The 24,407-nt window shown below is 36.4% G+C and overlaps 2 protein-coding genes across 2 annotated transcripts in view; one reads left to right on the top strand and one right to left on the bottom strand.

The window, feature by feature from the left end:
* LOC134797998 (atrial natriuretic peptide receptor 1) overlaps positions 1-24,407 on the top strand; it is a 109,683-nt gene that overhangs the window by 12,467 nt on the left and 72,809 nt on the right. The window lies entirely within an intron of this gene.
* LOC134797981 (esterase FE4-like) lies at positions 528-3,390 on the bottom strand. The gene is made up of 3 exons (XM_063770317.1): positions 3,240-3,390; positions 1,555-2,834; positions 528-705 (listed from the first exon to the last, which is right to left on the bottom strand). Exons 2-3 carry the CDS (start codon positions 2,688-2,690, stop codon positions 528-530), a joined length of 1,314 nt encoding a protein of 437 aa, XP_063626387.1. The 5' UTR covers positions 2,691-2,834; positions 3,240-3,390.

Below are 24,407 nucleotides of genomic sequence, written 5' to 3'. Positions count from 1 at the left end.
AATAATATATTGTATCTATTTAAGTCACAAATTATTAAATTTTTTTCTATGATTTTAAAGGTAACTAAATATTTAATAACCTGTTTATAGAAAATATATATTATTATTTGTGTTTTTAAATGGTGTTTTATTATCAATTACAGATATTTTATTGTAGAAACCTAAATATAGATAAAAACTAAATATGTAAAAAATAACTACCTGGACTGGATGTCGTTCGATACCTCCCTTAAGGGAGGTATGAGAGGCCGTGTCCGCCTTCCGGCTGCGACGGCTGTAGCGGGTCGCTCCCCACCGCGTGGGGAGGTCTGTCATCGTCGATGTGAGGACGATGGTGTGGCTGGAAATAACTACCTAAAAATTTACATTCATTTATTATGTCGGCTGTACACACAGTCTCGGCACCGCTCCGATCCAATCGGAGAAGAGCGAGACGAGACGAGAAGGGAGCAGCATGTACACACTATCGTTATCAGCCTGTCTCATCTCGGGGTCTCTCGACGAGGACATATTTGAATATTAAGTACTTAGTTATTTTTTATGCAAGGCAAGCCAGCCTCGCAGTACAGAGTGTCCCAGAACTCCACGCTCTGCTTCTCAGCGAAGCTTCCCGCCGTCGACTGTACGTTGATGTCTAGGTATCCCTTGTTCTTCGTCGTGTATACCGGCCATCTTGGTCCCAAGCAGTTGTATGGAGTTGGGTTGCTGAAAAATACAAACATAGAGTGGTTGGAACTATCAGGTGGACAAATACAATTAATACAAAACGGTCATACTTAAACAGAAATACATATTAGGTTAAATGGGGTAAAAGAACCCTCATACTTACTGTTCATTTTGCCCGAGCTAAATAAACTATGTTAACTGTTTACCCCATCGCCTGATCTTAATAAAAGTAATTCTAGTATATAGGTAACGTATTCTTGAGCATTTATTTTACCAATTTTCTTTTGAAAAAGATACATTAAAACATACATCTCAGCAGATCTCAGTTTTACCCAAATAGGTTTAGTAGGTAGTTTCTTTTAAGTGTATTCTAATCTTTTACTACCACAACCCGTGAGCAAAGAATAAAAACTAGACATGCGGCAGCGTGTCAAGCCAAGTTCAAAAGAGGAGAACTGGAGACGCACCGGCCGTGTGTAATATTACACCCACCAAAACATGAACACGTATTATGAAATTTGGTGCGTTTATTAAGACTTATGGCTAACTAGAACCCCAAATTTCATGAATATAGCTCAACCGGTTATTAAGATACAAACATCTAAAAATTGGGATTTTTCTTACTGGCTGACTCACCTACATCAAAAACCTAACCCACTTCCAAGTGACCTAGCAAGTTGAAATTTGGCATACAGAAACAGTTTTTATTTACACACTAAAGCGCCTATCGCATTTGTAATAGCAAAAATACATTTTAGTTTCGAAATAAACTGATAATGTGATAATTATGATGAATGCTAATAATCAATGGTGGGGGATATTTTGGTAATAGAAGTAGTTTTATAATCCTTATCTAGTATTTAGAATCTTAGATGAGAGAACACTAACCTCGTTTTAGCAAAATCCGTCCATAATTTTGTCACCTTCGATACGTAATCCTTCAATTTGTCTTGCGATTCGTAAGCATCTTTGGTATAATTACTAGAAAACATATAAAATACGTCGTCTCCATGGCAGGCTCCTTTCAAATCCAAATCCGAATTAACTAGTAATAATTTCTTTATAAAATTAAGGTCAGTGTCGAAACTGAACCTGTACATGTAAATGGGACTGTTGTGTTTAGAATACAAGTAGGTAAATCTGTGCGTGTTGTACACTACATACAAGTCAGATAACATCGTGACAATCACCTTATAATCATCTTTTGTGTACTCTCTGTCACCAATATAGAATTTTCTAATCCTTTTACCCATATCATTCATTTTCTCTTTGGTTAGTTTCTCAGCGATTTCTCTAGGCACGTCGTAGGAGGGATTGTTATTGTAAATATCTAACTGTCCTAATCTACCTAGAATCATAATAATGGCTTCAGCCGAGTTATATCCTAATATCAATGGAACTTTACGAATTATTTTCGACTGAAGTGTATCCAAAGGATATTCACTTAGAAACGCTTCAACATTATCAAATTTCTTTTCGACAACTGGTAAAAATCGCGCAGGGATTCCTCTATACATTTCATCGTCCGTACTCGTAGCAATTGTCAAGTTAGTTAGGTTCGCTGCTGGTAGAGATCTTAAAAACTTAATCAGCTCAGTGGTATTTTTCGTGTCTCTTCCTAAATATTTCCCAACTCTGAATGCCCTGCTCTTGCTGCCTTCACCTATCGCCCAATCATGGACACTAGTACCACTTTGAGCGATAACTTTATGAAATAGTCCTCTAGTCATCGGCGACAAGATATGATGCGTCACTGAGCAAGCCCCGGCACTCCCCCCAAAAATTGTAATATTATCGGGATCTCCTCCAAACTTTGCAATATTCTCCTTTATCCACTTAAACGCAGCGACTTGGTCCTTCATACCCGCATTGCCAGGAACCTCAGGGGTTTCCACACTTATGAATCCAAGCACTTCAAGTCTGTAGTTCAAAGTGACCAGGACAACATCCTTTTTAACGAGAAACTTTGGTCCGTAGTCGTTTCCAGTTCCAAATATGTAGGATCCTCCGTGGATGTAGACCATGACAGGTGTGCGACAATGGAGGGATTTCGTGAAGACGTTGAGGAACAAGCAGTCTTCGCTGCCTTGGAAACCTGTTTGCGCGCAGATGGAACCATATTCGGTCGCTTGGCGTATACCTTCCCAGGGTTGAGGCGGCAGGGGAGCCTGGGAAAATAACAAAACTAAATACAGTCTACAGCAACTAAATAATGTTAGGTCGACATAAGTCATGTCGTGTCTCCCTACGATTTCTTTAAGGTCTATATTACAAGTTAATATATGAATATGGCGAACCTTATCAATGGCATATATAACCTAGCTGTTTTGATTAGAATATATTAAGGATTATTTCTTACATTGACACTTTTGAATACTAAAAAAGTTTTCAACCGGGACATATTTCGTTAAGGGGGTTTACGTCAGGGGCAGGGGAGGGAACGCTAGTGTGCGTAAACACCATACCCAAAGGTATCATACTAGGTACATAAGTTTCAAATCGGAATTAAATGCATAATTTGACAGAATCACATCCTTATAGGGTAGACACTACGTTATATAAAGAATGCATACCCTGAACCTCAGCTGCCCCACTGGTGGCTGGGCATACGGGATGCCCTTGAAACTGTAGTATGTTGATCCATCATACAGCGTGTCTGTAGCACCCTGTAGCTGCCCTTGCTTCACTGTCACTATCAGCTCATTCTGTAAATTAATATAATTAGGATTAGATATTTTTTGTGCCCTTCGTTAACAATCTACTATTTAATTTAGGTACAACTTAGCCATAAAGGCCGAAACACATTATTAAAACTTGACGCGACGCAATAACACGCGGAGTGTGTTGAGTTGAATCAAATTGTATTACTTATTTTGTATGACCAGAATCACACTATGAATAATAGAATACACATAGACATGCGATTTACACCAAATCAAATAAGGACCTAACTAGTAGGTTTAGTAAGGAACACAAATGTATGGAACAGCATGCACTTTAGTCTCAGGCGATGCCGCTTGGCACGATTGTTCCTTAGGTCAAACAAAGTTGATCTGGCCCGGTAGCCGGGAGATCGTACCATGCAGACCCCCTAAAAAGGGGGGGTGAAAGGGTCGGCTCCCAAGGTCCAAACTATGTTATATTCCTTCCTAGTCTTAGCGACTAGGGCAAGTTATATATTATTTTCGTATAAATTAGGAACGGGGAATTCATTTTCGAAATAATTATTATACCTTTCCATACAAAAAAAATATTTTTGTACAAAAAATTAACTTATTATGTAATTTTTTGTGACAATTTTGGATGTTACAATCACAGTGTTGCGATTTGCACTAAATTGGACGATGTAGCCCATGTATTCTTTATTCAGAAAAATATCACTTTATAGTAGGCATTCATACTTTTTCGTAATAAAAAAATAATTTATAGCGCGTGGCGGTAACGATTTGGAACGATTTGGAACTATGCCCAAAGTCAAAGATTAAAAATGTTTACTAAAACACTGAATTTGACATTTTAAAAGTTTAACTATAATGTTTTAATTATTTTTGATAGCTACATCGTCCCATTTTTTATTGAGTGCAAATCGCCACACTGTGATTGTAACATCCAAAATTGTCACAAAAAATTACATAACATTTTCATTTATTGTACAAAAATATATTTTTTTTGTATGGTAAGGTATAATCATTATTTCGAAAATGAATTCCCCGTCCCTAAATTATACGAAAATGATATATAACTTGCCCTAGTTGCTAAGACTAGGAAGGAATATAGCATAGATTGGACCTGGGGAGCCGACCCTTTCACCCCCCCTTTTTGGGGGGTCTGCATGGTACGATCTCCCGGCTACCGGGTCAGATCAACTTTGTTTGACCTAAGGAACAATCGTGCCAAGCGGCATCGCCTGAGACTAAAGTGCATGCTAAATGACCTTACTCAACCTACTATAACCGCTCTGTATTCCAGCGTCCAGCTGTGTAAACTGCCAGCTGAGCTATTATAGAGTCGGATTGGCAAGCGTTGGAACACCGAGCACTTACCTACTTTAGATAACACTGGTAAAATATGTGAAAAATTATTCCAGGTGACGAGACAGGTATGAATGAATGTAGAGGTATGTACGAGGAAAGGAAAACCGAGGCAAAGGTGGATGGACTGTGTGAGAGATGATATGTAACGAATGCAAGTGAATGATGAGGTGACGGCCGACAGAGAGATATGGAGGAAAAAGACATGCTGCGACGACCCCAAGTGAATGGGACAAGGGCAAGCGAATGATGAGTTAGGTACCACAAACATATTTGAAATGTTTAATAATAGGTATTAGCTTTAACTGTATTAATAACAATATTAAATACGGTATACGTAAGAAGTGGGTTAAAATTTAGTATTAGGTAATAGGTATGTCAACAGGTGATACCGTGAAATGCTTTAAAATTAGGTATGTAAATAAAAATATTTGAAGAGTGGTGCAAATTAGGGGAATTGAAAGTTTATCTACTGAGGTACTTACATAATATGAAAATCGTTTTTACAAAGGAATACTTATTAATTCTAAATTGATTTACGCTAACAAATAAATCCAGTCGTAAAAAATATATATATTATCTACCTCTCCACTTTTTCATCAGTTGTTCTCAGCCAATGGTCAATGGGGAGAAAAAATGTGGTATTTAACAATTGGCGCAAACAGATGGGAATAACCGCATAGTGGAGTCCAGACGGGACAATTTTTCGCCAATCTGATTTAATAGTCCGATCAAATCAGGCCGTGCGGACGCAAACGCCAATTTGGCTCGCTGATTATGGCCAATATTACCTAACGATAAAATAGAGGTGCGGACGCAAGAATACCAATTAGGGGACATATTTTTAACCCTTTAACCATTTGACATTTCTTTCTAGTTCTTCGATTTCTAACCGTAACTCTTATAGTAGAGATGGGTTTTTGTTTTATAGTATGATGGCAAGTATGTTGCCGCTACGCATTAAAGGGATAATTTGGAGCGCTCAAATATCACCATAAAACTAAAATTAGTGATTAAATTGGAGAGTGACTCCAATTTCTTCTCAGATCTGTAGTAGTAGATTGTTCATCTTATAATGTCCGTATAATATAGATTTCCCAGTATTATTTGAAATAAAGAAAGAATAAGCTTACCTTTGTACAAACCGTGCATCTTAAATAAAGCAAGTGTACACAGATGAAAACTAGCAAATTACAATACGTATACATTCTCACAGGGCGAGAGCTCAACTACTGAGTTTGAAACACGTACATTCTGATGTACGTAAACGGACATTTAAGTAAATATTTTCGCGTACTAATGTTACTAACATTATAAAATAACGTTATTTTATCCGGTATTATTTAACGGTTAATTAACGAAAAATAATGTTATTTACTTAGCGGTATTTCGTCAAACGATATCTTGTAACGTGAACGTCAACTGAGAGTCCTTTTATTGGATATTCCACTTTATTCTGTAAATGAGTACCTTGACATTTTAAATTGTAAATTGAATCGTATAAATTTGACATGTTCTCAGTTATTGATTTATGTATAATATAATGTGTACCTAGTTTTTATTTAAAACATGACGATCATTAAGAGATACTCGTACTTAGTTATTCCCGTATTTTGTTTTGACATGAATGGTTAAATTGTTGACATAAGATTAATTATTGTAAGACATTTTTTAATTTGTATCTATTAAATAATATTATGTAATTATGAATGACGATCATAATATAAATTCATGTAGATTAGTCTAGCATAATTTATAATGTAATTTAATATTATGAGAATAAATTTATCTAAATCTAAAATCAAAATCTATAGGTACCTTTAAACTAACAATTCCTGTATATAGGTAACATATAAGCTAACTTTTTATAAAAAAAAATGTTTATTTCGGACCAATATAATCCATAAGGTGTGTTAGTAAAATGCATCTTAATAGCCTAAAGCAGCGGTCGGCAACCTTTTAGCAGCCAAGGGCCACATAGTAGTTAACGATGTTGACGCGGGCCGCACTTTGTTAATATTTATGACTTTATCAGACATTTTCGTTTGTTAATATTACATACAAAATAGCGGGCCGCGGGTTGCCGACCGCTGACCTAAAGGTTAGTGTACATAAAGAAATCCATGCAAATAAATACTAGGTACTTACTTATAATAACAACAAAGGAAACAAAACTACTTACAAATATCCCGACTATTAAGGGGCCCAGTGATTAACAGTCCGCCGGACGGTATCGGCCTGTCAGTTCCAACAAAATTTTGACAGTTCCGAACAGCTGACAGGCCGATACCGTTCGGCGGACTGTTAATCAGTGGGCCCCTTTAGGGCTCCTTGTCCCTCCCTACCGCGACCTCAACCCAATACTTAATTAGCGGGCAGTCAAGACGCCCGGCCACAGCAGCATGCTGTTGCCACTGTCGCACTCGTTTCAGCAGTGAGGCTATTCTTTTTCGCCTAATGGCAAAAAAGTCGTCCGCCCTTGCTTCGGCAAACATGCCAGATACACTGCAGTGCTTCGGCAGCCTCAACAGCATCCTGAGGATTGGATTGGATTTATGGTAGGGGAGCCCAAGAGGGGATTTTTGTGTTTAATCGAGCGCGTCAGATTAAGATATGAATGATATCTTGCTACCCCGTGTAGTCTACCTTTACCTCTTTTAGCCATCTATGTTGAGCCCTTGGTTGGTGGGGGGTTGGTGGGGGGGGGGACATATTAGTCCAAATTAATGCTATAATTGTGCCATTACTAAATCTGATAATTATTTGCACGCATTTCCTTAATCTGACGGTTACAATGTAAAAATTAGGCGTCAAAGTTGTGTTCGTCAGATTAAGAAAATGCCTACAAATAAGTGTTATATTAAGTTATAGAAAAAATATAGCATTAAAGTGGACAAAAACGACCAAATCCACAAACTGCTTAACGATTTGTTAACCCTCCACCAACCTCCCGAAATTTAAAAAAAATTGTAGACGCTTTCCGGCTCGCTGGAAAAAAAACTTTATATAACTTTTTTTTCTTATTATCATCTAATATTTCGATTCTAATAGGTCTGTATGACGCTCGAGTAAATCCCGATTTAGCATCGCGGGCTCCCCTACTATTATATATTTCGGGGATCTGGGAAGTGACTCTAACGTCTTCGATGAAATTTGCTATATGAGGGTTGTCGGGGACGAAAAAAATCAAGCTAGCTAGGTCTTATCTCTGGGAAAACGCGCATTTTTGAGTTTTTATATGTTTTCCGAGCAAAGCTCGGTCTCCCAGGTACTTATAATAACGTTATAAATGGTATTTAGTCCCTCGTGTTCACTTAATTATACGGCAAATGATGATGATTGAATTTCCTTTTGCAGAGTTGCTCCTTTTGACTCACAGATTGATTTAGGAAGGGGAGCCAACCGGATTTTTGATGCAAAATTTTGACTTAAGGGGGGGGGGGGGGGGGGTGCCCCCCTTATTTGTAAAAAAAGTTGTTTGGCTATGTGCGCAAGTTTGGTATCATTTTCGGGTAAATCAAGGATGCTAAATTCATTTCTGATATTTAATTTATACGGTTTCATATAAAGAATTTGAAAAGAAATAAAAATAAAAAAATTCTATTTTTTTTTTCGAATAAATGCCAAAATTTTTCTTATTTTTCTATATACACAAAAAATAAAAATTTCATGCAAATTCCATCATCATCATTTGCCGTATATCACACGTTTTTTGTCGTGAGCTCCACGGACTAATTCCCCGATTTTGCCGAACGATATTCCTTGATCCTCTGCTCATGGCTTTATCACTCGAAAGTGCTCGAAAATATGTAGAAAACATTGAAATGCTAGTTTTCAAAATACGATCGATAGAAACTGAGAATCTTAAGAATTAATGTCTAGGAAAATAGAAGGTAAAACCAACAATGTTATTTTCCCAAACAAACTGTTCCCATGACTTGTCAAACTAAATTTCTGCATTCTTGCTCTTATCAAGATGAGAATCGATATCTCAGGATCCGAATTGGAAAAAACCGGACAAGTGCGAGTCGGTGGGCGAGTCCGACTCGCTCTTGTCCGGTTTTTTACCATAGGTTTTTTACACCACCCGTATAACGAAGCATTACGTTACGGGAGGCTTTTTATCTTATCCCTCATGAAAAACCCTTTCAATCTTACCCCAACGGTGCTTACCTACACTTCCATACTTACTTAATTTGTAACATGAAAGATGACGGCCGATGAGTGCCAGTGAGTGACCAAGTGAGTGACAGATAATAGCCATTGGGTACTGCCACAACACGTTGCGACTATAATATATTATATTGGAACACTATGGAATACAGTCTTAATATAAAGAAAAAACTATTATATTTCATTTATATACAATTAGCAATCTAAGAGAGGCAGTACAGTGATCCTCACATTAGGCTCAGCCTGTAACGGATCTTGGACGAATACAGAATACCGATATGTTGGAGCTATTAATTATTATAATTTAAATATTATCCTTTATTCAACTAGGCTATTAGGTTAGGATTTTACAATGTGAGTATAAAAGTAAAATATAAAAATACTTACAAAACATTATAAAAAAGTATATACCAAATTTATTTATTTAATATTTCACAATAATGATCCACACAATACAGATTATATTAGCCTAATAAACATTACAATTAAAATGTTTAAATTATACATAAAAATAAAAAAAACCCTAAAAAGAATTAAAATAAAACTTAACCTACACTAAGCTTAAAATAACCCACCCTGCATCGTACCTGGCTCAAAGGTGCCCATAATGCCTGCAGCATTCCCCCGCTGAACTGCTATGGAGACCTGTTGAACCAAGTACGACCCAGAGCGAGGAAGTGTATTATAAAAAATATATAAACATATAAAAAACATAACCTAGAGTGCCGCTGGCAGGCGGAAAAGGTTTTGTACCGTAAAGAGTTATATCTAGAGGTGTAATCCTAAGATAAGTATTTATTTTAAGAACAAAAGTGAATATTCAAATGTATTTGTTTTTTCTGCCAACCATACCCTTTGTTACGAAAACTGGACGTTGATAGCGATCACTAGTTATTTCTGTATAATATAATTAATTAATTATATATGGTAATGTGATGTAATGTTTCAGGTCCTTTGATGAGGTCCCATGGAGTATAGCCACCAAGCACAATTGATTAAAATAAAACACGTTATAATAAGCACGCGTACACCACGCGTCGAATAAACCTTGTATTTTTTGCTTTAATATTCAATTTATTTATGTGTTTTTTACTGTATCTTAAGCTATTTCCGTCCTTAATACTATTCTTTAGACTTTATGGATTTAATCCTGGAAATGGATTGAATAGATACCAACTAACAAAGAGGACCTTTCTGAACAAGACCTGGTAGTTAAATTATGTTTTGTCCCTTTTTTACAAATACATAAGCCAAAATGACAGATAAAGACAAACGATTCATAGCTAATTCAGGCCAGTAACGCGTTTATGAATAACGCCATTAAACATTAGTAACTACTTTTGCTTCTCGGCCTAGTTTCGTAAAAGTTAATAAATAACTAGTCAATCGTGATAACTTTCTGAGTTTTCCATTAATTATTGTACCACGTGTATCGTCCGGATTATCTATAAATAGAGGCTTAATTGGGCTTACTGATCATTTATTTACTTCTGTCTCTACTGATCTAGTTACGAGTTATCAGCGAAATGGCATCGATTAGGTATTAATTGCTTTGTTATTTATCAAGGATTGATTAATTAACCCATTACAAGGCCCTGACAGTTCAAAAACGACAATCGAAAGTCAGTCTTACTGATAAAAAATAGAACATATATCCACCAGTCCCTGAGGCCTTTATAAGTAAAGGATTAAATCCAAATGGAATTTTGAATTAAAATGGAATAAGGTTCCAAATTCAAAACTGCAATAATGACAAGGGGGGCTCAGGAATATATTTGAAGTGGCGTATGTGGCAAATATATATCCCTTAGCCTGTAAAGGGGTTAACTTGTGGGAAGCGTATTAAAAATTGTTAAATAGGAAATAAAAATAGTATTAAATCATAATATTATGTTATTGTGACTCAAAATTCTAGACATCGATTGAAAAAATAACCTTTATTTTAACCTTAAAGATTTCTAGATTTTGTGACATTCTCTTAACCTACTTAACCTCAAGTTGGATTCATTAATTTCATTTTACTGTGTTAAAATCTCGAGGACATTAGAAAGTAAAATTTAGACTTTACTCTCATTAATCTAAAACCTGAGGCGCTACCGCGAAAACCGAAATTAGCAAATTGCGGGGATCTTTCTCTTTTACTCCAATGAAGGCATAATGAGACTGACAGAGAAAAATGCCCGCAAGTTGCGAACTCCGATTTTCGCGGTTATAGCCCTGGCTTGCCCTGGAGTCCGATTCACAATTAACAACTTGTTATGGTTTTGATAATATTTTGATACGACCTTGAATATCACTCACGCTTAGCGTTGAAAATTTCCGGGAAAAATCCCGTTTCTTTCCAAACGGATCGTTTTTTTTCGGATTCTTATGGAAAAAGACCATGAGATTTACCGCTTAAATTTTTCTGAAAAGAACAGAAAAACTATTAAAACAGGTTTCAATCGGTTTTTCTTAATACTGGTGACATTTAACATCTGATCGGTGTCAGTGTCAGTTCAGTTCAGTTGTCACAGTTGTGTCATTACGCTTATCAATCGGTTGTTTTTTTTCCTTAAAAAGCCGAAAAAATGCGACAATTTCATAAATTCCCGAAAAGGTTATTTGATTTTTTCCGACATTTTCAACGCTACTCACGCTGATTGGTGCATGTGAAATGAATTTTACTTGTGTGTGTGTGTGTGTGTGTGTGTGAGATGCGCACCAATCACCAAGACAACCGTCAAGGTGATATCAAAACCAGTTCAAAATCTTAACAAGTTGTTGAATCAGAATTGGCCTGGATTTTTAATTAATTAAGAAAAAGTGCTAGACTAATATGCCTAATACGTCTAAAGGCTGAGATTATACTGAGTGTTCTAGACCGGTGCAAACAAGGTCTCCGAAAGTCCTTGGTACTATAAGTTTCAGGCGTATTCTGATTTTAATAACTAGTTATGAATTCGATCTAGATCAGTTATGGACTGATCTGTGAGTGTCAAAAGTGACGTTTTGGTTGAAGAAATGCCACTTTTGACACTCACAGATCAGATCCATAGCCATAACTTATGGTTAACTAATCATCCATAACTAATCCAGATCTAATTCAGAACCTGTTATTGAAATCAGAATAAGCCTGTTTGTTAGAATAGCTTGTCAGGCCAGACTTGGCAAAGTGTAGTTAAAACTGATTTGGTTTATTCACTAAATTGATAATACTGTCTAGACCAGTTTGTATAGTATTGTTATAGTAAATGGACAAGTTTTAGTAGCTTTTGTAGGTTTAATAGGCCGTTTGTTTGGATTTGATATGAATTATGAGCACTTATATAAAGTACTTAAGCTGAAACGTTGTACAGTGGTTGCCTTTTAAGTCAATTAACGACGTCGTATAAAATGTGCATATAAACACCAATGAACATTAACTATTAGTAAGCAACTAGGGTTTGCACGACGGATCCGAAATGTATGGGAAGATCCGCGGATCCGGATCCAGATCCGGATAATTTCATACATTTCGGATCCGGATTGCAAACCCTATAAGCAACAGAAGGTATTATGAGGAGTGGACTTATCGGCTACGTTTTCGTGTAGGTACTCTCTCTCTCAAAATCGGGTCACTTTTTATGTAAATTCCATAAAAAATGACCAAATGAAGGGTCAAAATAAAGTGCACACGATCTAACACATATGCTGCATATTCGTAAACCCTCGAAGTACTTAACATTTACAATTGTATAATAAGGATCTATATATCGAATAGGGATGGTCCTAAAAGCGGTGGGCGCGTGGGGTAGTACGATAATGTATTACTTCACAGCTAAACCAGTATGCTACCATGCTACCAGTGCATGAAATAAACATTAGGACTCGTTAACCATACTAGTGCCTACTATACTTCAGTACTAAATGTTTAAAAGAACTAATTGCTATGTTTAACTCAAGGGAGCGATATGAAAGTAAAAAGAAACCGTTTAAATCTTTATTCAAGTCAAACTAGGCCGGCTCCAACCCTACGCCTCTAACATGAGAAGATTTAGCCCTATATGGGACCGGCAACAAACTCAGAGGGACAAATCTTTTCAAAACAAGTTAAAACAACACATAACACATCATTTCTTTATTTCACAAAAGTAAGCTTCTAATGAAACATAAGAAATCAAAATAACACTTGAAATAAAACACTTAGCTAAATGGTTAAAGAACGCGGGATTTTATAAGCTATCAGAATAATCCTTTAGGTATAAGCCTTCAGGAACGTAGCGAGTTAGGCACGAGGTTGGCTAACGAGTACGTCCGATCTCTAGCGCGGTCCGATCAAGAAGAACTACCAGCGGCGGAGCCTCTCCGCTCCCGCCTCAGTCAAGTTGGCAAACCTGCTCGACCAGTCTACCAACATACCGACAAAAACGCCAACTCGTGCCTACGCTCACTCGAGAGAAACCTCTCGACGTTCCAAAGCCTTCTACCTGTCATCTCAGTTCAACAACACGCCAATAGGTGGCGTTACTCTCTACGCAACTTTATTTCAACAATGCGCCAATAGACGGCGTTACTCTCTACGCAACTTTATTTATTTCGTTACAACCAAATAATACGTAGCTCAACATTGCTAATCGATTTTATACAGGCGTCTAAAATAATGAACTATAACGCTGCAATACGTATTTCTGGTGTCAGGTTCCGACACGGCCGTCCTGCGCTACACACGTCCTCGTGTGTGGGTGTATGCATTTGATTCTGTAACAAAATACTCAGCACAGTATCTCATCGCTCGGTCATTCCTGACCCACAATTTGGGTCTCTCTCAAATTACTATTAAAATCAAACTTTATTATCAATCAAACCAAAAAAATAGTTCAAATTCATTAATCAATCCTCATTTCTCTAGTCAAAAATAGTCCATCGAGCAACGACTTAATAAAAATAATCAGTAATCATCGCCGCTATCTAGCGGATACACTCCAATAATCATCGCCTCCATCTGGCGGATACTCTCAAATTTATGTGAAAACAGAACAATCTCAAACATCAAAAATACAAATCACAACAGCTCTAATTCATTGCTCGACAGTATCACTACCATTGTCATCAATATCAATTTACGGGGAAATTATCTGGCATTAAAAAAATATTTTGGTCAAATGTGATAATAATCATTGTAGGACATCTTAAAATAAATAGCACTCTGACTTAATAATGCCAATTTTACTCATATGAACACAGTACATCAACGGGAATTCATTTTTAACAAAACAACACCAGTCCTTCGGTGCATTGCCAGTCCTTCGGCAGATACCAGACCCTCGTCAGAAGTAACCATCTCAGCCGCGTAAGTGCTACTCCTCGCAAAGAGCATTCTGCACATAAAAAGCAGACCACGTGCACCTCTTACATGTTCCGGCACTTCTGATGCGGTCACTAAACAATACCCAGTCCATCTAAAGCAAAACATTAGTGCCCAGTCCATCGGGCGTGCCTTCAGTCCATCGAAAGCAAAACAGTAGTGCCCAGTCCATCGGGCGTGCCTTCAGTCCATCGAAAGCAAAACAGTAGTGCCCAGTCCATCGGGCTTGCCTTCAGTCCATCGAAAGCAAAACAGTAGTGCCCAGTCCATCGGGCTTGCCTTCAGTCCATCGAAAGCAAAACAGTAGTGCCCAGTCCATCGGGCGTGCCTTCAGTCCATCGAAAGCAAAACAGTAGTGCCCAGTCCATCGGGCTTGCCTTCAGTCCATCGAAAGCAAAACAGTAGTGCCCAGTCCATCGGGCTTGCCTTCAGTCCATCGAAAGCAAAACAGTAGTGCCCAGTCCATCGGGCGTGCCTTCAGTCCATCGAAAGCAAAACAGTAGTGCCCAGTCCATCGGGCTTGCCTTCAGTCCATCGAAAGCATGACAGTATTGCCCAGTCCATCGGGCGTACTTTCAGTCCTTCGAAAGTACAAGCTTTCAGTCCATCGAAAGCAAAAACAATGTTAAGAGTGAATTCCAAAAAGAAAATAAAAACGGTTCTTTAAATCATGTTACTCAGAACCATTGGTACTATCAGCGTCAACTGATCAACTGAAACTGAACATCACTGATCAATATCACTAAAGATAGCTTTCTACTTTAGCTTTTACAACAGAAACTCAGCTTTCTACTTTAGCTTTAACAACAGAAACTCAACTTTCTACTTTAGCTTTAACAACAGAAACTCGCTCAAAACTTCTATGCAGAAGTAAATCCTCTCAAAATAATCCCAACAAAATGGGAACTGCTCACCAGATTAATAAAGTATGATGCACGCGTCCAAGACAAAGGTGGTGGTGAAGTCCGACCCAAGCACGAAGGCTGATGCTTTCAGACTTGCAGTTGCCGTTGCTGCGGCAGATGGCGAGATGCACGATGTGGTTCATCATAGCTGGCTATTACTGAAATCATCATTTGCACGGTATCAGGTTTATCATGTATGCAGGTTAAACTTCAGGGTTTGTGAATGTGCCCTAGTAGCGGACACAAAAGACATGTTGCCGTAGGATACGGGACTTTAAAAATCTCAGAATAAAATTTAAACTTCAATGAGTGCGTTTTATTTCCTTCTATGAACAAACAAACACGTGTTCCAAAAATAAGTAACACGGTAAAATGAGCCAATACGAAAAGTGACAGCTAATTAGTTACGTTCGACTGTTATGCTTCGCCATTACACTGAAAATAAAATTCACTAATAAACAATTGGAACGAAACCTGTCCTTTTATTTCCAAATCTCCAGAACAGACGATACTGCACAGCTGCTTCTGTGTTACAGGTGTGATGGCGTCTGTAAGTTGTCCCTGCTCAGGTTGCAGCACACTGTAACATTAATTTTCATATGCGTAGCTCATGCTTTCATAGTATGCACGATTTGTGATCTATCACGGCATTACGGGCAATAATTTGTAGCAATTTTACTAATTCCTAAACGCATAGCATTGGCAAATCAGCAGGATCAATTTCTAACGGTGCATTGTATTTTCATGAAAAAAAATATTTTTAGAGGGTAGATGCACAAGTGAGCGATGAAATAATATCACGTCGTGATAGCCGATATTTGGTTGTAATTAACAACATGGATTTCACTTCAAAATAATTCAAGATCACTTAGATTTAAATGGATTATAAAAATTAATTGTATCTTCATAAAAAAACAATTATTGAGGGTAGATTCACAAGTGAGCGATAAAATAATATCACGTCGTGATAGCCGATATTTGATTGTAATTAACAATATGGATTTCACATCAAAATAATTCAAGATCACTTAGATTTAAATGGATTATAAAAATGAATTGTATTTTCATGAAAAATCAATTATTGACGGTAAATTCACAAGTAAGCGATGAAATAATATCACGTTGTAATAGCTAATACTCGGTTTTAATTAACAGTATGGATTTCAAATCAAAATAACTCAAGATCGCTTCGATTTAAATGGATTACAAAGAAAACGATCCCAGAGATGACGTCACGTAACGACCGCTATGCTCGACTGCCTCAATCACAATTTTATTCACATTTTCACAATAATTCTCACCAAATAACAATGAATTACACTCACCTTTCAATCAAGGTTAGACACGTGAGCTTACCATTACCACGTGTCCAGATTATGGAATGTAGGTCACCAGAAATACACCACGCTCCCAGGTGGCTGTGTAAGCAATACATGATACCTTGGCAATCCCACTTGCTGATATCGAATAGGGATGGTCCTAAAAGCGGTGGGCGCGTGGGGTAGTACGATAATGTATTACTTCACAGCTAAACCAGTATGCTACCATGCTACCAGTGCATGAAATAAACATTAGGACTCGTTAACCATACTAGTGCCTACTATACTTCAGTACTAAATGTTTAAAAGAACTAATTGCTATGTTTAACTCAAGGGAGCGATATGAAAGTAAAAAGAAACCGTTTAAATCTTTATTCAAGTCAAACTAGGCCGGCTCCAACCCTACGCCTCTAACATGAGAAGATTTAGCCCTATATGGGACCGGCAACAAACTCAGAGGGACAAATCTTTTCAAAACAAGTTAAAACAACACATAACACATCATTTCTTTATTTCACAAAAGTAAGCTTCTAATGAAACATAAGAAATCAAAATAACACTTGAAATAAAACACTTAGCTAAATGGTTAAAGAACGCGGGATTTTATAAGCTATCAGAATAATCCTTTAGGTATAAGCCTTCAGGAACGTAGCGAGTTAGGCACGAGGTTGGCTAACGAGTACGTCCGATCTCTAGCGCGGTCCGATCAAGAAGAACTACCAGCGGCGGAGCCTCTCCGCTCCCGCCTCAGTCAAGTTGGCAAACCTGCTCGACCAGTCTACCAACATACCGACAAAAACGCCAACTCGTGCCTACGCTCACTCGAGAGAAACCTCTCGACGTTCCAAAGCCTTCTACCTGTCATCTCAGTTCAACAACACGCCAATAGGTGGCGTTACTCTCTACGCAACTTTATTTCAACAATGCGCCAATAGACGGCGTTACTCTCTACGCAACTTTATTTATTTCGTTACAACCAAATAATACGTAGCTCAACATTGCTAATCGATTTTATACAGGCGTCTAAAATAATGAACTATAACGCTGCAATACGTATTTCTGGTGTCAGGTTCCGACATATATATTCAATAGAGCAATTTTGCTTTCGATGCGTGCAGAATACAAGTGCAATAATACTAGAATTAGACCAAGAAAAGTCTGCAACGATGTTGATAGCACACGCAGTGCAAGTGTTATTTGCACGTCGTAATTTCATAGAAGTTTGACGTTTAAAATAACACTTTTTTGTTGATCAAAATTCTTCACGAACGCTTACCTAAGGCCTGTAATAACCTTCAGTTTTCAATAAAAAAGGACTATACAGTTTTCAAACTTGATTAATCTGGGTAAAAACTCATTAGAAAGCTTTCTGGAGACTGAAAAAGAGGCAATGAATTGTCTTTCGAAGTTTTTCGTGTCATTTTTCCAAGGATTGGAAGTTAGTAAGTTTTCTGTGAGTAGTCATTAAGGCGGATTTTTCACTAAATGAGTCATTATTGGAGCGATTATTCAATCTGGATGTTGGAGATATTAATCGTATTTCCGGCTATACGAACCATTTCGGCAAGTGACTTCTTTATAAATAAAATTATTAAAAATAGAAATAGATCAACACGTAATATATGCATTTCATTGATTCACATGGTATCTACATCTACATTAAGTATTTAATACCGACTAATTTTACATGTGCGTTTTTTAGCAAGAAAATAATAGTCTATTGCTAGTTGCTTCCTGGCCGACAGTTACTGCTGGATAATTCCTGAAGGCCTAAGCTGTCCAGATCTTTAGTTACCATGCCTGTCTCGTTCTAACAAGTATGTAAGTGCGAAAGTGACAGCTGATAAAAACGCGACCGTGATACCGCTGCTGGGTATTTATAAAGGGTAAAAGCGGCTCTTATTTGACCATATTGTATAAAATTTTATTAAATTATTCAAACATATTTGTTCAGGCGTTTGACGACTAATCATGTGTAGTGCATAATTCATATAATTATTTTCCTTCGTTTTTTAACGGAAACGTACGAACGTGTCTTGCTATTTCAGTCAGTCTCGGTACAAAAAGTACTGACGTTGACTGAAGTAGCATGACAAATACTAACTTTTCCGAGAAAATATGATGCTATGCGCTACATCTGTAGCTATGCGCTACATCTGTAGCTTTTTGTCAGTAGGTTTTTAGATTCCTTCTTTTTTTTTTATTTTTTTTTCTAGCTAGCTAGCTAAACTTTGTTGTATTCATTGTACTATCTCGCACATCTCTAGAAAACCGGTCTAAAGGTTAACAAGGGTCGCCGTCGCTTAAAGCAAATTGCTCATTAGGGCAAAGAAGCCGTGGTTTATTGTGCCTAGGGGCTCGTGAGAGCTGCCACAGTAACTTGCCAATACTTTAGTGAGAAAGCTGGGGAATTGTAATTGCTAAGGTAAAATATACATGTAGGTGTACTAAAAGCTTCTTAGCAGGGCCGTCTTAAGAATTTGGGGCCCTTTTGGAAAGTAAAGCAAGCTAATTAAAGTAACATTTTTCTACTATCATCTTCTATTTATTATGGGTAATCAAATACACTGTTACTGTCTGTCCTTTGGGGCCCCTGAGGATGGGGGCCCTGGGCACGGGCCCCGTGTGCCCTTATGGTAAAGACGGTACTGCTTCTTAGAATTACGCTTGTTAACAAGCGAATCCGAAAGAGAGTGGATTGCTTTGGTAAATACCTAGTTTTATAATATATACCTATAAAGAAGGCGTTGTTGTAGTTTCAAACCCAGTCAGCGCACAAGACGCATTGTCGCGTTTCGTGTTTTTTTTTAATGATATACCTACAGGAAAACAATCGTAACCGATAACCGTCGCCCATAGTCACCCTTAACACCAAAGGGGTTGTAACTTACAACTTGTAAGTGCGTTATCGGCTTTTAAGATGGGAGCACGCTCTTTTTTTGAAAGTTTGAAGGTCGTATCGTTCCGGAAATACCGCAGGTGACAGTTCATTCCAGAGTGTAGGTACGAAACATTTTTGCTATATACATATCAGCTTAGCTACTACCATAGCATAGCAGTGAATGAGTTGAAGTTGCGTTCGTTAATCTGGGGGTGGTTGTATAAAAAAAACCGGCCAAGTGCGAGTCGGACTCGCACACGAAGGGTTCCGTACCATTATCTATAAAAACGGTCACCCATCCAAGTACTGACCCCGCCCGACGTTGCTTAACTTCGGTCAAAAATCACGTTTGTTGTATGGGAGCCCCACTTAAATCTTTATTTTATTCTGTTTTTAGTATTTGTTGTTATAGCGGTAACAGAAATACATCATCTGTGAAAATTTCAGCTGTCTATCACAGATCACGAGATACAGCCTGGTGACAGACGGACGGACGGACAGCGGAGTCTTAGTAATAGGGTCCCGTTTTACCCTTTGGGGACGGAACCCTAAAAAGGGATTATGCAATGATATATTATAACTCAAGATATGTTATAGGCGTTCTAAAATTGAAGCTCTCACCTTGTGACAAATTGTACACGTTCCCTTTAGTCGCACCTAGAGATGGGTCGCGGGTATTTACCCAATTTACCCACCCAGGTAAATACCCGGTAAATACCCATCTACCCGGTATTTACCCGTATCTACCCAAATGGACGGGTAGATTCATTTCTTGTTGTAAAACAGAACTTTTTCATATTTCTTGGAATCTGTCATTAATATCGAAAAGTGTTGTATGTACAAACTAAAGTAGACATAATTTTCTACAAAAAAGGTTATATACATTTTTGTCCTAAAACTAACTGTATTTGACTTATGAGCTTCCCAAGTTGTGATACTGCACATTTTTTTTATTATCATTCACAAGTAGTCTTTATTTTCATCTTTCTAATATGTTATATTAAAAGCGTTTTAAAACATTTCCGGAAGCCAGGGAATGATTTTACACGATTTTCATAATTGTACTGATATATTAAAATCGAACTTCACCTCATAGCAACCTTTTCGTAATTAGTTTGAACATACATGTTAGGGCTCGGCTTCCTTTTGAGCGCTAATCGTGGTAACTCGTAGTAGGAAGGCTGAGGTCTTCGTTGTAGAAAAGAAACTTCGTTGTAAAATACTCATATTTATCGTTTATTTATAACTTTACACAGCACACTTTTTAAACTATCAGCACTTTAGCTATTTACAGTAATATTAGTAGCACCATCGTACAATAAATGACAATAATACACTTTTAGGACACTTTTTGTCAGCATAGGCTGTTAAGGTCTTACTCCTAAGGTTGCTCAGATAATAATGGTCGCTTTAATGAGGTGCAAGGCCTTTTATTAGACCATCGCCCCTCCAATCTCGACCACTTCCACCTGTTCGTCAGGTGAGGTGGGCTGACCGGTAGTGACGTCACAATTGTTTAATTATTTTAACTAAAGTAAAATTGGGAAGTTCAATCACCTTACTTTTTATAAATGAACACAAGTAAATAAGAATGCGGTATTATGACTCTTATTTTTGGAAAGCCGCTAACACGGCCATACTGACCAGTGGCTCGTGCTCAGAGACACTTAGTGTTCGTATTAATTAAGTTGTAACTAGTAAAAGTACAGATTGATTTAAAACAATTACAACGGCTCATTGAGTTTACTGCTTGATTTGTATGTCAGATACAGCAGGTATCATATTGTTATTTTTTTTTTTATGAATTATCGATTATTTTAACTTATGTTAACAAAGATTCAACATAATTAATGTTTCTGTCTTATGTACGATCATGATTTTTTCTTATGATTTTAGATTAATGTTACATTTAACTGTAAATGAATTACACTTGGAAATAAAAATTAAATGTATTTTAAACAGTGTAATAAAATTATTGTTTAGTTCCCGCTAACACGGCTATTTATGACTTTTGCTTCGGTCATTCTGACATCAAGTGATAATTCAATAATAGAATTGATCCTAGGGGTTTGAATGATTTAATTATTTTCAATCCATTTTAATTCACAAGTACTTTAAAAAAGAAATTTACTTGCTTGTACCTTTAAATTAATGTTGGTTTTTTATTTTTAATATTTTTTTGTATGTTTTTATTTTTGCCAAAGGAAAAATGAGTTTACCGACGCTTCGGAAAGGCTCTGGTGGAAAAGAAGCGCCAAGAAAAACCTCCCGGTTGCCTTCTTTTATAATGCATTTAGTTAAGTTTTTATGTACCTAAGTGTAGTTTTTTTGACATCTTTTGTCGGTTAATACCGATTATTACGATTGATTAAATTTGCTGAATTGTAAATCTTGGGTTTAGTTATATTTAGTGACACTACGCAGCATACTTCCTATTTACTAAAGGTAAGTGAAATTCTATTAAAATTAGTTCTTTGGTATCTAAAGTGATTAAATGATCATAATTTGTTTATGGAATTTATTGATTCAATATAACTCATTAATATATGAGAACCAACCATGAAGTTTAACGCTTCTAAACAAAGACTAAGTAAGCATCATAAGCTTTACATGAGATGAGAATACTAAAAAAAAACTGTGGTTTAAAGTCTCCACCTCATCCAAAAAGCGTTAATGATCAATTTAAAAAATAAGAAGAGAAACACAACACTACACAATGGATTTGCACGATGGGGTAGTTTAAGTGCTTTTAATTTAATATTATATTATCATAAAAGCTATTTTAAATATTTTCTAATAGAAGCTGTTATTAATTTGTTTAAGTTCAAATTAAAGCTATAGTATTTCTTTGATGTTTGGAATGATAAATTGTTTGTATTATTGTTTATACTATTTAAATTTCTGTACTTTATTTCTTAACTCATATTACACATGAAGACCAAACACGAAGTTGAACCTGTCTTGAACGTTGCTAAACAAAGATTAACTTGAATTTAGGATGAGAAGGATCAATTGATGAGCCGAAACTCGTGCTCGAGTAATCGGTTTAAAAATAAGGAATGCTCAGTTAATTTACCAGCCCAGTTGTTGTACTAAATCTGTATGACCGATCCAAACAAGTGGCAGATAAAATAAAGTCTGAGCTTAGGGAACCAGTTAGTTGGACGGCCCAGTCACTGAAGCCCTTCAGATTCGTTACAGCAAGTGGCCGGCAGACTATGGTTCCCATTTATTGAACGGCCCAGTTATTGGATTAATCCCTCTGAACCATCCATATAAGTGGCAACTTTTATCCTTTTAATGGCCCATTTGTTGGAGTAGTCCCTCTGAACCATCCAAACAAGTGGCAACTGTTTATACTTTCAAATCTTTCAATAGCCCAGTTACTAGACTAGATCCTTCTGATGAATCTAAGTAAGTGGCACACACATTACTTAACGTGGTTGTTTTTATAGATAGTTGTTCACGTAGGATCTTAAATTGAATTTGCAAAAACTATACAATAGTAAAAGTTCAAAAAGCGATATTCACTCAATCACTCTGTTCGGATTTTTATCTTGTGTGGAATTTTCATATTTTCATTCATGACTGAATATTACCTATGGCATGCTAAAGGGTTTGTCCAAAAAAAAAATCATTATGTGGTTGGATTGGTAATAAACGGTATTCTTCATTAAATGGTCTCTACATTTTTTTTTGTAATAAGTATCATTATAGCAAAATATTGGCTGTTTTAAAGAGATGACAATATTGTGGTTTTGTACTTTGTCCTTAATGAATCGATTTATGATTTGTCATTTTGTGTTACCATGTAAAGGACATCTGTCAGATTTGGATTGGCTTCATGATAATTTGTAACTTGATAAGTAACTATTTAGTACCTAGTGTAGTTGACTAATACGAGATAAGTAATCATAAATCACAAGTACCTACAACATATCATTATGTCTCCTCTGATCACTTGAATCATTGCTACTTAAATACGTACTTACATAACGTTAAGTTTAAACACTCGTAAATTAATGTCTCTTTTGCATCTTTGTATTTAAATCGGTTTCCTCCTGTTGTAAATCCTGATGTGTGTTAGAATCCAAAAGCAGGGCGGCGCCACAACAACACGTACTTCTACAACAAAACACAGAAATGTGAGGCTACTATTTATCACACATGTTATTTCTATTAATAAAATATTAATTATTTGCTTAACGTACAACTAATGTTATTACAGTACATACAAATAAAGTATGATTAATACTGATCACATGTACCTATATATTTTTTTTAAATTTTGTTTATATATATATGAATGAAATGCATAATGATATTCATAACATTGCCATATATTAAAGTAAATGTATTTGGAGGTGATAACTTTTAACAACAGTACAGCTACTTACACCGTGAAATGGATCGTAGTTGAGCAAAATAAAATAAGCAGAATTTTGACATTTCTACGGACGTTTTGGTTGTACCGTTTTATTTAAACGTTTGACTTTCAAGCTGTATTCTGATGGATTTTACTGAGAGATATTGATTTACGCGGTATACTAAATGTGCATCAGTTATGTAATTTGATATTATGTTACTTATTGTGGATTAATTTTCAAACTTCATACTTAATAAATTGATTCGAAAATATGCGATAAAAATTTGATAATTATGCAACGATTTCGCTCGTAAAGTATGGCGAATTACTAATAAACGTAATATATTAATTCACGTAGAATAAATATTTTGTTAGCGTTGTATAGAATAAATGATATTTATTAACAAGAAAATATGTTTAATTTCTTCATCACCCTCATCATAATATCAGCCATTTATCGCCCACATATTTAATGTATTCTAAAACTGGTTTCGAAATAAATGTTTAAAAGTTGTCCTTTAAATTATCTTAATGTCATTCATAAAAAAAAATCAAAAAGCTTGTAATCACGGTTACAAATAAGATTGAATAGGTATTACTTTACTATTATCATTCAAGTTAGCAATTCTAGGATTATGTGGGTAGATAACTTGTTTGAGCTATGTGCCTTCATAATTCCATGTTAAATGTTTACTTAAATGTGAGTGGCTGGCGATGTAGTGATATAAAGTTACATTATC

The sequence above is a fragment of the Cydia splendana genome, chromosome 16 (genome assembly GCF_910591565.1).
Source record: "Cydia splendana chromosome 16, ilCydSple1.2, whole genome shotgun sequence".
NCBI lineage: Eukaryota > Metazoa > Arthropoda > Insecta > Lepidoptera > Tortricidae > Cydia > Cydia splendana.
Note: the sequence above shows the minus strand (reverse complement) of the source record. Positions and strands in the feature narration are given on the sequence as shown.